Consider the following 18,588-nt stretch of genomic DNA (forward strand, 5'->3'; position numbering starts at 1 on the left):
TAAATAAAAAGTATTTAGGTGCAAAACATACATAAATCTCTTTAGGTATCAGAAGTGATTCGAGGTTGTGAGACGGGCATTAGAAGGAAATGCGTGACATTGCATAGAACCACCATTAAGAAGAAACCAAGTGCGTGTTTTGCAGCTCTCGTAAATATTGTTGTTAGCTTACCCTTACATAGGCCTTCTTCTACTCTCTTGCTTACAATTTTTGTTTCCACATCAATTCACCTTCTTTGATCCTCAAATGAAAGGGAGGGTTTACGTAGCAAATGAAGAATGTCACCATTTCTGCCTTTGGGGGTTTAGGCCGGTGGGTGTGAGTGGCTGTGAATAAATGCTTGCTTAGTGGAGAAAATAAAGGAGCAGTGTTTGAAGAATCAGCCATGTAATTGCTGTAGCCGAAGTTGGATTGAAGAAATGAAGAGAGACAGTGAGGAAGAGAAAGACAGAAGAGATGAAGACTCTGTCGCGTCGGCATCGGATTGAGATGATTGCATCGGCGTTGGATTGAAGAGATGAAGAGGGGCAGCGAGGAAGAGGAGGACAGAAGAGATGAAGGCTCTACAAAATCAAATACGCCTCTTGATTCTCTATGATGGAGCCTATTGAAATTATTGTGTATTTCCTTACGTGGCAACAGGTGAATACAGGGTTGCTCTTGGGTGATTCACAGCTCGACTGCTTATAAGCGGTTCTGATCTCTTTAACTTAAACATACATATTTCTCTTTAACTCAAACCAAGAATAATTATTTGGGTTGGGAAATCATTTCTGAATGAACCCACTAACAAAAATATCACCCGGAACAAAAGAAAAAAAAGAAAAACATAAAATAAAAGAAATCAAGAACACAGGATAACTAGGTAAGTTCCCCTCCCAAAAAACCAACCAAAAATAAAAATCCCAAAAAACTAGCAAAACTTCAAAGAGAAAAAGCACATTGATATTCAACAACTAGAAAATGATAAATGTATAGTAAGGCTATTGTACCAAGTAAGAGCACTGGTATTGGATTAGCCAAATGCCAGTGAAGTCCAAAATATAGATAACTTTTGTCAAAATGACCTGCATTGGGCTCATAAAAAACATCTAGCTTAAGTTTTGAGTTACAGTAATTCTTAAGTCTTCTCTAAATTTGGAAAGACACTGTTCATCCATCAACCAGTATTTTATTCCCAAATAATCAACAATAAAAATTAAGAATTATGTATCTGTTGTGTTGTGAATTTGTGAGGAATTATGTTTCTCTTTTGCACTGTAAAATACAATAAATATTAGGGAATAAAAAAAATTAATATTAAAATATATAATATTATATTATTATTTTGACTTTGGGATAGCTAATCCAATGTGGACTAGTTTCTTCAATGGCTTTGACTTTAGCCAAAACCTTAATTTTTAGCCAAATTTTAGACTTGGCTTTCACTAGACCAATGTCAGTGCTCTAAGGGGGATATCAAGACGGTCAACCAAGTGTTGGTAAACCTCAAACCCCTTGTGCTTGTGGTGGTGGTGATGAGGCCTAGCAACACCCTTACTCAGTTTAGCAAGATAGAGTGGGACGTGTTGGCGGGGTTGTATCTCCCAATCCTAGAGGTTTGCGCCGAGCTTTCTAGTAGAGATTGATGCGGTGTTATTGGGAAAGGTGACGAACCCTAATCAAGAGATTGCTCTCTGCCACACTCGGGTCAAGATCCCCCATATACTATGATGAAATTGAGAGAGAGAGAGAGAATAGGGCGAAATCGAGAGCGGAGAAACAGACTAAAAGAGAGAAAAGTGAGAGAGAAAAATCTTACTACAATGGAGACCTAGTGAAGGAGACGACAATGACTCTCTCCTCCATCTCTCTCTGTCACACACACACACACTCTCTCTCTCTCTATCTCCATCTCTCTCTATAACTCTCACGTCGTCCTGTCTCATGCTATTCCACCACTTGATCCCTTCCACTCGATCTCTTTTATTTTGAAAAGTCTACAAAATCTTTTGACTTGGCTTTGATATCAACTGTAATACCATGTTCTCAATAAAGTCATTATTTTAGAAATCTTAGGGAATTGGTGTGCTACTAAACTTGACTTAATAATTTTTCTTCTTAACGAAGCGCTAGGTACAAAAGATTCTATAAATAAATAAGACAATCTTCATTAAATACTTAAAATTCAAAAGAGAGTATGTGGCGACACTTATTTAAAATCAATAAAGTCTCATGTGCTTATCAAAATAACTTATTAAACTAAAAATCGTAAAATTGAGCATGACATAAACTATCTAGGCCTCTGCCACGACTTCCTGGGTCAAGTCTAGTCGTGCAGTCCCATTCTCCTCATAAAGATCATCACCTGGGGTGCTTAAGATATAAAAGCATACAAAAATGAGTTGAATGCTCAATAAGCAACAAATCATACATTAAACATAACAAACATAAGGTTTTTTGAAAAAATGCATACTCATAGATACATAGGTAAATAACATAAACATGGCGATCTATACATGAAATGCATTAACTTGTCTTTCGCTTGTCATAGGTCGGTACCCACTATTAGGGTTAGTGAATCTAATTAGATTTTGATTCCCCCCATAGCCGCGGGTTGTGGAATCCATACATAAGGAAGACACACTAGGTGCACTACCAACATGTACAACTTGTCAATGTACACATAACATATGGTACCATCTTCATATCATAACATAGGCTATTACATATGTTATCATTCATATTTTATCATAATCATACTTATACAATTTTCATATCATAGATTTTAAATGAAATTACATTCTTTCATAAAATGACGTGATACATATTTCTTCACATAAAATCATGATTTCTTATAAATATTTCAATGTATTTATCTTCACATAAAATCATACATGACTTTTCATAAAATATCTTGATGCATGTATTATGCAACTAACGTGAAACTTATGCATAAATCATGGCATTTATAAATTAATTATGATTTGGGTATATAAAAGAGACTTTTAATGGAGGCATACATACATAATACTTTTATAAAAGATATGTCGTTTATCATATATATGTGTAAGGATATGATCACTTACCTCGTAGCTTTAATCCAATATTTTTGGGGTGGGGCTGATTACCTATAAAAATTTAGAAAAATTACAAGGAGCGGATAAAACACTTGTATCCAAACGGCAAAGTGATATACTCTTCACTCCCTTTTTTCTTCACCCCCTTCTATCTTCCCCTACCCGATACTCTCTCGCTCTGGGAGTTTGCTGCCGCCTCTTCTCCCGCCTCTGTCTCTCCCTCACCCTCGTCCTGCTCACTCTCTCTGTCCGTCGCCGCCTCATACTCGTCCCGCTCACTTTGTCTAGCCGCTGAGTCTCTGCCCCACCGTAGCGCCGCCGCTGTCTGGTAAGCTCTATCCCTCTCTCCGTCCATTTCTCTCACTCTCCCTCTCTCGATTTCGTCTTTAATGGTTTACATATGGGTTGAGATTTCGTCTTTCTTGTGGCGGGTTGAGATTTGGAGTTTGATTTTACATATGGTTGAGATTTCGTGTTTGAAATTTTTGGTGGTTAAAAATTAGAAGATGATTGGAGGTAAGCAAACGCAACCTTTAGCCAATCAAATCAAAGGTAGATGCTTTTTGTGATGGACGAGAGCTTTCAAGCTGTGGGACAACTAAGAAAAAAGATCCTCAGATACAGAGAAAGGGCGAGAGAGATAGGGTAGATTGAACACTTTTTTAAAAGGGCCAAGCTTACAGCAAAAGGCATATTATTATAGAAAACTTACAGCAAAAGGCAATGGACCAACATAATGTTCATTGCCTTTTTGCTAGGAATATTGAATTTATCCTTAAAAGTGTGCATAAAATTTATATGATAAATATGTTGAGTGATATAATTCTGAGAAACATAGTCGTTATTAAGTTTTACTTCATTTCTAGGAGAACTTAACAATGGTGGTCAGGTCGTTTATTATATATGTATATTTTTTATAAGTAGGTCGTGTATTATAATGATGTGTGATTGCCATAATATGCATTGTTTGGAAACGAAAAATTGATTGCCATAATATATAGGTTCCAAGGAATATATTAGCAGATGTTGTGAGGCAATTCTACTAGGTGTATTCGAGGTGGGTATGGAAGTTTGTATTCACACAGCATTGTTAGCATTAGCAAACCCAGACTTAAAATAGATGGGCCTTGAACATGAATTTTTTCTCATTCCTTTCCACTTTACTTTGCTATTTTCAACTTATTGGGTTGTAGTGTGTCATGTATTTTTTTTTCAATAGCCGTTGATAAACCTGCTCTGTTTCTTTAAATGAAGCCTTCAAGTATATCTTTTGTGTTATATATTTCGCGCCATATATCTTCCAGTTATTTTTGTTTTTTTTAATTGACCTGCAATGGTATCCTTAGAAGCATGAGATGATCGATGAAGTGTGTGTGTGTGTGTTGGGGGGGGGGGGGGGGGAAGGAATAGTACTGTAAGTGACCTTGAAGATGTAGAAGTTGGTGAGTTGTGCAGTGACATGCACAATGTAAGAATAAGATACCAAGCTTAACCATAGCATAAGTGAAGTGGCTATGGTTAAGAGGAGCCTTTATTTATTATTGCTTAGTTTTCTTGGTAACCAAACAGGGGGTAAAGGACTGAAGCTGTATTGGTGGACTGATGCTTTATTTTCTCTTTAATTGATAATAAATTCATATATTGTGTAATCCTTTATAATTTCTTGTAGTTGCTGCTATTAGTGTTGTATTATCATCATATTAGGTGTATTATCATCAAATTTATGCCATGTCACGTTTTATGCAGACGGTTAACAGCATAGCAAATGTTGAGATGATATTGAATTCTTTAGCTCAGCAGGGAAAATTTGGATCTCATTTTTCTTTCGGCTAACAGCTAATCATTGTGAGAATTTAGAAAATGTTGTATTTACATATACTTGGTTTATTTTTTGGTGTCTTCATAAGCTCTTATTATAATATATGTTACAATTTCTTTTATGGTACTGAAATTGTTGATATCCTATATTTGAAAATATTGGACAAATATAATTCATTTGGCGCTGGTTTACTTTTGTGATGGCTTGCAGGACCTCAAAGTAATTCTATCAACACTTCTCCCAGTGGCTTGAAAGCAAAGAGCATTCAGATTTCTCTGACGTTGCACTTAAGGTGTAATTACCGTAACCCAGTTTTCTGCAGCTTCTTTGGATATGATAATTACAATTTCCATCCATTAGGGTGTAGCCTAGGTTCTTTTAGGGATAGAAGAAAAAAATTAGGTTTTACGTTTCCAATATCTGGATGCTTGTAAAATTTAAGTGATACCAACTTTTGGGAGCAAGCTACCTTCAGAATCGTTAAAATACATATAACTTGTAGGTTAGAATGGCGGTGAAGGGTGCCCTGGTGGTATGAAATTTTTGCAGGGTTTCCCTTGACACTGAAAACTGAAAGCATGCTCGTTCCTTTTTTTTTTTGTGCGCATGTTCAGGCATGACTTATGAGATCGCATAACAACTTGAACATTTTATAATCTTCATGTGTCACTTGAGACAAGCTTTCAGAAAGAGCCTACTGATGCAAGGCTCATACATCATAAAGGCAGTCCAATAATATAGCTTTATAGCTGTGATAAGCTAGTGACCCCCCTTTTTATATGGTTTGTTTTGGTAAAGAATACAGTGGCTTATTTTATTGACATAGAAGAGAGAACATCTTTTTTTTTTCTGTATTAAAATAAAGGGTGTGGTGAAGCAGTTTTGTATTGATTTAAGTGACCTTTAATTAACTTTACCACTTCTGTTACAGGTTGAAATTGAACTTCCAAGATGGTGCAGTATAACTTTAAGAAGATTACTGTAGTACCAAATGGAAAGGACTTTATTGACATTATTCTGTCTCGCACCCAAAGACAAACACCTACTGTTGTCCACAAGGGGTATGCTATTTCCCGTCTCCGTCAGTTTTACATGCGCAAAGTAAAGTATACCCAACAGAACTTTCATGAGAAGCTCTCTGCAATCATTGATGAGTTTCCTCGACTGGATGATATCCACCCCTTTTATGGGGACCTTCTTCACGTTCTCTACAACAAAGATCACTACAAGCTTGCCCTGGGTCAAATCAATACTGCAAGGAACCTTATTGGTAAGATTGCTAAAGACTACGTAAAATTGTTGAAGTATGGTGACTCACTGTACCGATGCAAGTGTCTGAAGGTTGCTGCTCTTGGCCGCATGTGTACTGTGATAAAGAGGATTGCTCCTAGTTTGGCGTACTTGGAACAGATTAGACAACACATGGCGAGGCTACCTTCAATCGACCCGAATACTCGAACGGTCTTGATTTGTGGGTACCCCAATGTTGGCAAGAGTTCATTCATTAACAAGATCACTAGGGCTGATGTAGATGTCCAGCCCTATGCATTCACAACTAAGTCGCTCTTTGTCGGTCATACAGACTACAAATACCTACGGTACCAAGTCATTGATACACCAGGAATTTTGGACCGTCCTTTCGAAGATCGCAACATTATTGAGATGTGCAGCATCACGGCTCTGGCGCATCTGCGTGCTGCTGTGTTGTTCTTCTTAGATATCTCAGGGTCTTGTGGGTATAGCATTGCGCAACAGGCTGCTCTTTTCCACAGCATTAAGTCTCTATTTATGAACAAACCGTTGATTATTGTCTGCAACAAGACCGACTTGCAACCACTGGAAGGGATATCTGAGGAAGACATGAAGTTGGTCATGGAGATGAAAGCTGAAGCTATGAAGACTCTGATTGGTCAGGGAGGTGAGGCTACTAGTGACCAGGGGGTGCTTTTGACCATGAGCACTTTGACCGAAGATGGGGTAATATCTGTAAAAAATGCTGCTTGTGAAAGGTTATTGGATCAGAGGGTGGAATTGAAGATGAAATCCAAAAAGATAAATGAATGCTTAAATCGTTTTCATGTTGCAATACCAAAGCCGCGGGACCAGAAGGAAAGGCCACATTGTATTCCGCAAGCAGTGTTGGAAGCTAAAGCTAAGCAAGCAGCTGAGAAGGAAAAGAGGAAAACTGAAAGGGATTTGGAGGATGAGAATGGTGGTGCAGGTGTATACTCTGCTAGTTTGAAGAAGAATTATATGTTAGCCAACGATGAATGGAAAGAAGATGTAATGCCTGAAATTATTGATGGGCACAATGTATATGACTTCATTGATCCGGATATATTACAAAGGCTAGAAGAGCTGGAACAAGAAGAAGGGCTTCGGCAGGCTGAGGAGGCTGATGATGATTTTGAGATGGATGGCAAGGAATTAACTCCAGAAGAGCAACAAGCATTGGCTGAGATCCGGAAAAAGAAAAGCCTACTCATTCAACAGCATAGGGTCAAGAAGAGCACTGCAGAGAGCCGGCCAATTGTACCAAGAAAATTTGACAAGGACAGGCAGTTCACAACAGGGAGAATGGGAAGGCAGCTATCTGCCTTGGGGCTGGATCCAGCTTTGGCCATTAACCGAGCCCGTAGTAGGTCAAGGGGTCGGAAGAGGGAGAGGCCAGCTGAAAGAGGAGCTAATGATGGTGGTGATATTATGGATATGGATGTTGACACACCTAACAAAAAGCAGCGGCTTAGGTCTCTATCCCGGTCTAGGTCGAAATCACGGCCACCCGGTGAAATTGTTCCTGGAGAGGGCTTCAAGGACTCTTCTCAAAAGGTTAAGGCAGTAAAACTTGCCAAGAAATCTGCCAAGAAGAGGAACAAGGATGCTCGTCGTGGTGAGGCAGACAGAGTAATCCCTACTTTGAAACCAAAACATTTGTTTTCAGGAAAGCGCTCTATTGGAAAAACCCAACGACGCTGATTTACTTGAGGTAATATACCACATGCATTGCCCTTTTGTTTTTAATTTATATATTTTTTTAAAATGTTTTTATTTTATTGCTCATATCTAGATTTTAATGTTGCATCTTTTATTGATCTAATCTATTTTCTTTATTTTATAATTAAAATATGCTCTGTATGTTGAATGCTCATGGTTTTCGTGGATGCCTGTATCTATATGGAATGGATGAAATTGCTATTAGTCTCCAACTATGTCTTAGGTCCGATTTGTGTGTGTGTATGAGAGAGAGAGAGAGAGAGAGATTTCCAGGTAAGTTAGTTATCTAAAAGTTGACTTGATGCTTAATTATTGCATGTTTGAGAATCTACTTTTTGAATCTTCTGCTGTTTCTGGTCTATATTGCTTTTAGGTTGGTTTATCTTCACAATGTAATTCTTCAGTGAACAATATGCATTTTCTCGCAGGGAACACAGTTTATGCTTTGTGGAGAGATTGTTCTGAATCTTGGCTTGCTGTTGAAAGAGAGCTTTTGTTCTATCAATCTGGTGCTTGGCTGTAGATTGCACCATGGGAGTAGTGTTCTTTTCATTGTTAGAACGTGTGCCAAGGGAATTTTGAGCTTGATTGCTGTTTGAAGTCATAACTCTATTGTCTATGACCAGTCTTCTTAATTTCATTGTTTTTGTGGAATGCTTGTTAAGGGAATTTTGAGTTTGAGAGAGGTTTTAAGTTATAACGTAGTCCCCGACTTGAAATGGGTTGTTTCAGTGATTGTTATATCATGCGAATTCAATTTTCAATGAGAAAGTTTGCTTAAATGATTTTTTATTTTTTTACTATTCGATCCAATTCGCATTACATTTTCATTTATTACCTTTCTGGGACTTCTGCGAAACAAATCAGTGATCCCATTTAATAGGGATATTTGATGTGTCTTAACACCTGCAATGCATCCCAGATTGTAAAAAGATTATTACAACCAGAAAGTGAAACAATATAAAGCGATGATGAAAATGGCCCACCATACATAAGAAAGATATGTGGTGAGAGAGATTATGTCATGTCATATGCTTTTTTTAATATACATATGCAGCGTTTGCTACATTTTAGCATATCCCAAAAATGTAGAGGTATTGTGCTTGTTTTTTCTCCATATAGTTTGATTGACCACCAACAAGGAACCTGGCAAGTCAAAGCTCCCAAAGTGGACTTCTTTAATTGCTTCCTTGGCACCTCTCCAATGGAAACCTCTGCCATGTCCAAGATCTCAGCTCTTGTACATATCAACCTTGCGACGTAATGCTTTATTAGGATGCCATTCGTAAACATTATTGGTTGCTTCTGATTATTCTTGGTTGCTTCGTAACTCTTGATTAAACAACCTTGAATATCTGCATGCAGATATGATCAAGCCAAAGAAGGTTATATCATTATATTATTCGGACGAGTCCAACAATGTAGCACAATTGACGATCTCAATGTGTGCATGTCATGACAAATCATGGCAATGTAACTAATAATGGCAGATTAGAGCATAAGTAGTGGCCTTGTCAAAGTCAAATTTTGGCTAAACTATACCTAAGTTGCTTAAAAACCTTCTACAGACTCAATAAATGTACAACATTTTTAAGCAATATTAAACTCACTGGCTAAATCTGGTTAGCCCAAGTTGTTGGCAAAATCATATATTAGCCATAAAATATTCCTTCTCAATTGTATTCATCGTGCGACAAAGCACATGAAAATTCTAGAAAGAGAAATGGAAGAGACACCAACCTCTTCGACATCTCCCATACAATCCAGAGCAGCCATCAGTGGATGCAACCATTGTTTAGGAATCCCACCGTCGCCGCCAAACGCCTTCCGGTAACCTCTCTCTACTTTTCTGCCTTCGGCTCTCTCTCAACCCTTTCATTCCTTCTCTTTGAAAAAAATCATCTCTTTCAATTTCCGTTTATAAAAAATTGTCGACTTTTCTTAAGTTATTGATTGGGTATTATTGATTTGTTGTGGAATATCGATCTTTGTAGTAAATATTCACCCTTTTTATGTTTGATTTCATATTCGGCATTCTTTGTATTTGATGAAACGTCTTATTGGAAACATGTTTTGATTTTTCATTAATTCTACCAGTTTTAGACCTTTTATGTGTTTTTTGGTCATTTTATTTTACTCAAATATCTACTTTGGAACTAACCGATTACATATGGAATTTGTGTGGGTATGTCATTTTGGGTTGGCATATCTCTCATATAAAATACACGTGTATTCTAGCATACCTATTTATGTTCTTTACTTTGGTGATGATTGTGTTTATGCAAGCACCATGCAACTTGAAATTTTTCATTTTGTGTGTGTGTGTGTGTGGTGTTTTTACATATTGATAACTTTGTTACTTTAATTTCACTTGTTTATGCTTGCACAGATGGAGGACGATCTTGCTGAAGCAATGCTTTTGCTTAGCTTATGAAAACCTGATCTCTGTAGCACCCAAGATGCCCGATACCTTCCTTGTGTTTTATTTGAATAATTAATAAATAATCCCATCCCAAAAGGCCTGCATTTTAACAACCTTCTTGTACACAACCCCGTAGATGTTATTTGGTTTTTGTCTTCCCACATTCTCCGAAAATATCAAAATGGAAAAATTAATATTTTAATCTAATAATGATAGATTTGGAGAGTTTATTATTTTGTGTTGTTGACAAGTGGCTAGCTAAATTTATAAAAGTGAATTTCGTAATCAAAATTTGGCCAAACTTCAGCTAGATCACTGCTAATACTCTTTACTATTTTAAACGAAGTATTATCATAATTATGTAACGTTAATTCTTATATTTTTATTAGTTTTGAAATATTTATTTTTCTTACATAAATGAAAAAAAACAATCATTGACGTAAGATGGGGGCAAAAAAGAAAAAGAAAAAAAAGAGAAGAAAAAGTGAAAGGAAAGGCTGGATGAAAGGCTAAAGTGCAAAGGAAACAAATAAACATAGCTGGAACAAGCGGAACATATGTTATGTTTTGAGAACACTGTAATTTTTATTTCTTTTTAGTTTCTTTTTAATATTGCATTGAAATTTATTTACATTTAGATTTTAGAATTTATTTTCATAAACATGTCTAGTTAAGTTTTCAACTAAGATTGATGATGAAACCTAATTGAAAATTAGGAATATTATTTAAGAGATTGCTTTCTTTCCCAATTATTTGTACATTCAACAATATATTGTTCTTGCTTCATGTCAATTGAGAGAGATTGATTTTTTTATATATATAATATATTATTTTATATAGTAGTTGTATAAGTTAGTTATATAATTTTCATATAATTTATTATCATTGACTATATAAAATGTTAAATAATATATAATATTAATTAATAATATATCATAAATCATAAGATATATGTAGATATCTAATACATTTCTTTAAATATATTCTATTACTTACACTTTTTTTAAAGGGAAGGTTGCTTTATTGAGTAATAACCCTTAGAGAAGGGAATGAATACATTCAGGGATCTAATTCCTCGGTATCTAAAATATCAAGTCTCTATCTAATACAATCTTAGCAAGCTCATGTGATATTTTATTGGCTTCTTTGGGCACATGTGTCTAGGGATGAATTTGGTCTTAGGTGGGGAAGTGATGGACCGAAACTTTCGATCCAGTTCTAAAAACACTTTATGGGCCGACCAGATCGGACCGAATTCATCTCTAGACAAAACTTTTGCATAAGGGATGTTTTATAATTTGCCATCAATAATAAATGCTAGTACCTCTCAAGGAACCATGCAATACAAGTTGCCAGTGATGGATATCTTCGTTTTAATTGATCCTATAGCTACTGATATCTGCATCTGACATATCAAGCAAAACTAATGAATGCAATGCATTTACCTTGAACTGCATGGACAAAAAGAAATGTTGCGTGTGTATATATATAGTCTCTTTATATATATATAAAGAGAAACAGAATTTTCTTATTTTAACGAAATTTTGTTGTTTTAACGGAATTTCCTTATTTGCATTAACTTTCCGTTAAGCCTCCGTTTGCAATAATTTGTTAAGCCTTCGTTACAACAACTTTAAATCGAAAACAGTGTACATGAATAAATCAGTAATGAAATACAAACCGACACAAACAACTCTCCAAAAACCAAAATCCTTTCCTTCTTTGTCTCTTCATCTTCTCTTTTTCTCTTCGTCTTCGTGAATCGTATCTGCAATCCCTCATCTTCTCTTTTATTTTTTGTTTTGGGGTTGGTGGTGGATTTAGGTGGAGCTGTCGTGGATGCTAATAAATCAAAGGCGGTCGGCACTGCACTACGTTTGAAGAAGCTCACGGTGAATATTAAGCGGGATTTGATCGTGTTTTGGGTTTGGATTTTCGTAGTTTCTACTGGACCTGTGTTTCGTGCATTTGGGTTTGTCTAGATGGTTTTGCATTTTAGAAGTTTTGGGTTTAATTTCTTTGATTTTTTTAATCATTTAAAGCTTTATTTACTTTATTTTTTTGACATCTGAATCTAGGATTTACTGATATTTTGGTTTTCAGGGGCGCCAATTTTTGCCCCTGTTCGACGGAGTGTAGTGATTTCAGTTTATGTCTCTTTCATTTCGTCCGTTCTGTGGATTTCGAAGAAGTTAATTGTTTTGGGTGTCTGAACAGTCTATGGCGAGGCTTTTTTGGAACGCTTCCATTTTCAGACACTATCTACATCATTCGGAGGTCACTCTCTTCACTCATTTGCATACCATTTTTTAGAGCCTTTTTTCATTCGATGTTTATTCAGGGACTCTGTTTCTTACACTCTCTTTGATCACCGACCAAGTGTGCGCACTTTTAAGAAATGGAAGTTTGGAGAGATTGGAATCTTAAGGTTTGGGACCATTAAAGATAATGTTCCTCGTGCAAAGGAGCCTATTGCAACTGTTTGACCCAATGGAGTTTGGTAGCTTGTTTCTAAGAGGCAAAAAAAAAAAAAAAAAAAAAAGTAACATGTTCAATTTTAGCCTCTTTCGGGCCTTTTTTTTCTTGGGAAACAAAATGAGAATTTTCATATATGAGTATTTCTTTTGTTTTTCCCTGTGTTTTTGGTCATTGAAAAAAATATATGCTCTTGTTGTACTCTGTGTTTAAGGTTTTGACAGAATTGTTTCTCTTTATTTGCCTTTTTTACAGTTTCAAGGTTTGGCGCGTTCGAAACTTATTTAAGTTGATTTATTCATCTGATTGCTTATCTGCAGGGCTTTAGAAGAGTCATATTGGGCACTTCTTCTTAGTTTTGCGAATTTTCTACAAGAGGTGCTGAAATTATCTGGCTGTTAACAGAACTATAGTTTGGGAATTCTTAAATTGGTGATTTAGGTCGTTGTTGAATTTTATTTCAGCACCTTTGGCGTGTCATAAATTAGTCTTGTTTCTCTAGGCCCGTTGAATTTATGAAAGACTCATCTAGATCATATAAATTCTTTGTTTTCTATATTGAAAGTTTTTTTTTTTTTGTCGTCCAAATGTAGACATGAAGTAGTACGATCCATGTGTGGATGCCATTTATTTGTCACTACATACGAACGCATTGTTGACTACAGTTTTGGAAATCATCATTCTTATGTTAGATATTTTAACATGAACATTAATAAATGGGTCTTGGATTTTGTATGACCCACAATAATAAACAATAATAGTGAAAGACGTACCTTTCTCCATCTGTTTGATGAAGAAATGAATCTGGCTATGAGAGAAGGATCACCCTAGCAACTTGGCCTCACTAGTGTCTCTCGATGGCTAGAGGCACTCTAATGTTGTAGGTGAGAACCCTTTAACCCCTCAGTCCTATTTATAGATTTCTGGCTATCATGAAATCTAAGTTTTTGAGTCAGACTATAATTAGAGATAAGAGTTAATCTTATCTCTTAGGAGTTTAAATCCCATTATAACTCTAACAATTATTTAAAACTCTATCAGATATGAGTGAGTGGGACATAGAGTTCAAATAGAACTCTTACATTCTCCCACTTGGCCCATACGCCCATAAATGATATTTTCCATTCATGAGTTTATTATAGGAAATTAACCATATTGCGCAAATTCATTTCCTGAAATTTTTCATAGCTTAATTTACATTTCAAGAGTTCCGTAATATCAATGTCAAACTAGATACTAATGCGAGTCATGGCGGTCCTCTGTTATATAATCAACAAATTCCCTTCCATGTACCACAACATCAGTAACTTAATTTAACATGATCTTTGATTGGGATAATTAAGGCTAATGCTATAATGCCTTGGGTTTCAATTCATGTCTATTGTTGACATTATCTTGTCATCATCCATCCACATCATTTAATGTACATATGAAGTGGAAAGACAAGAAAACAGAAACAAAATAACCATAACAGATATCGTTAAGTGTCAAAATAGAATTCAAAACATTTACAAGCTCGTTAACATGTTCATATCATAAGACCCATTCTATCAACATGTTCCTTAAATAGCTTTGCTACTAGACCCTTTGTTAATGGGTCTGCTATCATAAGCATAGTACTAATATGTTCTATGGACACTGTTTGTTTCTGTACTTCCTCCTTAACGCTTAGGTATTTGAGCTCCATGTGCTTGGCACCTTTAGAATACCTATCGTTCTTGGAAAAAAATACTGCAGAGGAATTATCACAATAAATTCTCAGCGGCCTGGCTATAGAGTCGATAACTCCAAGCCCTAAAATAAAGTTCCTCAGCCATAAACCATGTACTGTGGCCTCAAAGCATGCCACAAACTCAACCTCCATTGTAGATGAAGCAGTGATGGTTTGCTTCATACTTCTCCATGAGATCGCTCCACCAGCCAGCAGGAAAACATAACCTGAAGTGGATTTCCTGCTATCAGAGCAACCAGCAAAATCAGAGTTTGAGTATCCAGTTACCTCTAAAATGTCAGTTCTTCTGAAGGTAAGCTGGTAGTCCTTAGTTCCTTGCAAATATCGCAATACCCTCTTTGCTGCTTTCCAATGAGACATCCCTGGGTTACTTTGGTAGCGCCCAAGCATGCCAACTGCAAAACTAATATCTGGCCTCGTGCAAATCTGTGCATATATCAAGCTCCCCACGACTGATGCATAGGGGATTTTTGCCATCTCTTTGCGCTCCCACTCATTTTTAGGACACTAAGATAGGCTAAACTTATCACCTTTTGATATTGGAGTGTCCAGTGATGAACAACTTTCCATGCCAAATCTCTCAAGAACTCTTTCTATGTAACTTTTCTGAGACAATCCCAACAGTCCTTGTTTTCGATTTCAAAAAATTTCGATTCCGATCACAAAAGATGCCTCACCCATATTTTTCATTTCAAAGTTCTTAGAGAGAAAACCCTTGGTTTCATAAAGTAAGCCAAGATCACTGCTAGCTAACAAGATATCATCAACATACAGAATCAAAATTATGAACTTACTCCCACTGACCTTTAGGTATATACATCGATCAACAATGTTTTCTTTAAATCCAAAGGCAGTAATGGTATCATTGAACTTTAAGTACCATTGTCAGGAAGCTTGCTTAAGCCCGTATATTGATTTCTTAAGCTTACATACTAGGTGATTTTTGCCCTTTTCTGAGTAGCCTTCTGGCTGCTCCATGTAGACCTCTTCATCCAAACTTCCATTTAAAAATACTATTTTCACATCCATCTGGTGTAACTCTAAATCATAATGAGCCACCAATGCCATAATGATCCTGAAAGAGTCCTTTTTAGATACTGGAGAAAAGGTCTCTTTGTAATCAATGCCTTCTTTCTGAGTGAAACCCTTGGCAACAAGTCTGGCCTTATATCGTTCAATATTGCCTTTTGAGTCACGTTTGGTCTTAAAGACCCATTTACACCCGACTCTTTTACTCCATTCAGGCAATTTAACGAGATCCCAGACTTGATTTTGATCAATGGATTTCAATTCTTCTTTCATGGCATCAACCCATTTACTAGAATCATTTCCGTGTATAGCTTGTGAAAATGTTAGTGGATCTTTACTTGTCCCAATGTCAAATTCAGATTCCTGGAGATACACTACATAGTTTGTTGAAATAGCAGGTCTTCGATCTCTCTGAGACCTGCGTAAGACAACCTGTTCTAGTGACTCTGAACTTGGTTTGTCAGTGATATTATCATTCTGAGATGGATAATCATTTACATGTTCCAATGTATCATCGTGATGATCAATTAGAGGAACTATTATCCTTTTTGAGGATGTAGGTATAGGGACATCTATCCGTACTTCCTCAATTATCACATCTCTGGGTTCAATTCTCCCACTGATCTCACCAAATTCAATGAATTTAGCATTTCCTATTTCCACTATTCTCGGACTGTGATTAGGACAGTAAAACCTATACCTTTTGGATCTCTTTGGGTACCCAATAAAGTACCCGCTTACAGTTCTAGGATCCAATTTCCTTTCATGTGGATTGTAAAGTCTCGCTTCGGCTGGGCAACCCCAAACATGCATGTGCCTTAAACTTGGTGTCCTACCAGTCCATAGCTCGAAAGGAGTTTTTGGAACTGACTTACTAGGAACTCGGTTTAAGATATACATTGCCGTCTTAATAGCTTCACCCCATAGTGATTTGGGTAAGGTAGTATTGCTTACCATACTTCTGACCATATCTAATAAGGTCCGATTACGCCTTTCAGCAACACCGTTCTGCTGTGGCGTCCCGGGCATCGTATATTGTGCAACAATGCCACGCTGTTCAAGAAGTTTGGCAAATGGGCCAGGGTTACGGTCCGATTCATCATACTTTCCATAATATTCTCCACCTCGATCCGACCTGATGATTTTCACTTTTTTATCTAACTGCCTTTCCACCTCCATGAGAAATCCCTCAAGTACTGAAACAGCTTGAGATTTCTCATGTAGTAGGTAGATATATCCAAACCGTGAAAAATCATCAATAAAGGTGATAAAATATTTTTCTCCACCAAAACATTCAGTGGAGAATGGTCCACATATATCAGTGTGAATTATTTCAAGAAGCCCTTTACTTCTTGTGGCACCTTTCTTAGTATGTTTGGTTTGCTTTCCTTTAATGCAATCCACACACACTTCAAGATTAGTAAAATCAAGATGCGGAAGTATCCCTTCTTTTACTAATCTTTGTAACCGTTCTTTGGAGATATGCCCCAATCTTTTATGCCACAAGTCATAAGAATTTTCATTCATAATGTTTCTTTTAGTTCCAATACATGTTTCATGGTACTGAGTATAGGTATTTTTAATAAATGTATTATCGAGGCAAAGTCGATAAAGACCATCGGAAAGAAACCCAGAACCAATAGATAAATCATTTCGAAATAAATTGAAACTACCATTATGGAACGAAAAAGAATAACCATCAGTATCTAGTCTGGATAAGGAAATCAAATTACGCCTCACAGAAGGCACATATACTGTGTTATGAAGGTCTAAATATTGACCGGTACTTAAAACCAAACGAAAAGTTCCTATGGCTAAAACTTCAGCCTTATTATCGTTTCCCATAAAGATAAATCGTTCACTGGGGCTTGGTGTTTGGCTTGTAAGGTATCCCTGCATGGTTATAGAAACATGAACATTAGCACCTGAATCTAACCACCAAGAGTTAGTGAGAACATTTACAAGGTTTGATTCAAAACATACAAAGGCAAGTGACTTACCTTTCTTTTCAAACCAAGCCTTACGTTTCGGACACTCAGCTTTCATGTGTCCATGCTTCCCACAAAAGTAGCATTTGCTACTGTTATGTTGAACCTGATTAACTTTCTCAGGCTGCTTTCCTTTCGATGGTCCAATTCGTTTCATCTTTCCATACTGGTGCTTTTTCTTTCCGGCTTCTTTGGTCACGAAATTAACAGAGTAATGATCTTGTTGTTTCAGTCTCGCTTCTTCCTGAACTACCATACTTGCCAACTCATTCACATTCCATTTGTCTTTAATAGAATTATAATGCATCTGGAATGGACCATACTGAGGTGGCAATGAGTTCAGAATAAACTGAACAATGAAGGACTCCTCAACTTTCATTCCAAGGGTTTGTAATCTAGCGGCAATATTGGTCATTTCAAGGATATGCTCTCGCATTCCTTTAGCACCATCATATTTCATGGTGGTAAGTCTAGCCATAAGTGTTCCGGCTAAAGATTTATCTGCGGACCTAAATCTCTTCTCAGCATTTTTCAAAAAAATTTGGGCTTCCTCAGCACTAGGGAGTGAATTTTTTTTATATTTTCAACTATGGTCATTTTCATGAACATCAAACTCAGCCTATTTGATCTCTCCCATTGTTTATATGACTCTCTCTGATCTCTATCACTATTCTCAGTGATGGGTGGTGGTTTTGGACTCGTAAGTGATGAGTCCAAGTCAAGGACTCCCAAGGTGAACCTAACTCGCTCAACCCATTCAGAAAAATTAGAGCCAGTCAAAACAGGAACAAATGAAGTTTGTGAGTGTAGTGATGTAGATACGCTTACTGCAAGAAATTTTTATCACATAATGCTTTGAGTTAGACACTTATAAATAATAATCAGAATTTAAACAATTATGGATAAACTAATAGTATCATCAAGACCCTCCTTTGGGAGTAGATCTTAATACACAAAGTGTTCTCACCAGTATTAAATTCTGTGGATGAACTAGTTGTATCATCAGAATTCTCCTTTGGGAGTAAACTCTGATATACAAAGTGTTCCCTCCAATCTTTACTTTTGATGG

At 36.6% G+C, this 18,588-nt stretch overlaps 2 protein-coding genes across 2 annotated transcripts; one reads left to right on the forward strand and one right to left on the reverse strand.

Annotated features, from left to right (window-relative positions):
- Positions 1-3,200: 3,200 nt before the first annotated feature.
- On the forward strand, positions 3,201-8,676 carry LOC121257718 (nucleolar GTP-binding protein 1-like). Its single transcript, XM_041158894.1, has 4 exons — positions 3,201-3,388; positions 5,090-5,173; positions 5,811-7,865; positions 8,302-8,676. Exon 3 carries the CDS (start codon positions 5,831-5,833, stop codon positions 7,853-7,855), a length of 2,025 nt encoding a protein of 674 aa, XP_041014828.1. The 5' UTR covers positions 3,201-3,388; positions 5,090-5,173; positions 5,811-5,830; the 3' UTR covers positions 7,856-7,865; positions 8,302-8,676.
- A 5,622-nt stretch (positions 8,677-14,298) lies between these two features.
- LOC121257825 (secreted RxLR effector protein 161-like) lies at positions 14,299-14,979 on the reverse strand. Its single transcript, XM_041159074.1, has one exon. It carries the CDS (start codon positions 14,977-14,979, stop codon positions 14,299-14,301), a length of 681 nt encoding a protein of 226 aa, XP_041015008.1.
- Positions 14,980-18,588: the final 3,609 nt, after the last annotated feature.

Source organism: Juglans microcarpa x Juglans regia, chromosome 3S (genome assembly GCF_004785595.1).
Source record: "Juglans microcarpa x Juglans regia isolate MS1-56 chromosome 3S, Jm3101_v1.0, whole genome shotgun sequence".
NCBI classification, from domain to species: domain Eukaryota; kingdom Viridiplantae; phylum Streptophyta; class Magnoliopsida; order Fagales; family Juglandaceae; genus Juglans; species Juglans microcarpa x Juglans regia.

What these genes read in the sequence shown, in the direction of transcription:
- LOC121257718 (XM_041158894.1), top strand. Translation starts at nt 5,831, where the DNA reads ATGGTGCAGTATAACTTTAAGAAGATTACTGTAGTACCAAATGGAAAG.
- LOC121257825 (XM_041159074.1), bottom strand. Translation starts at nt 14,979, where the DNA reads ATGGCAAAAATCCCCTATGCATCAGTCGTGGGGAGCTTGATATATGCA.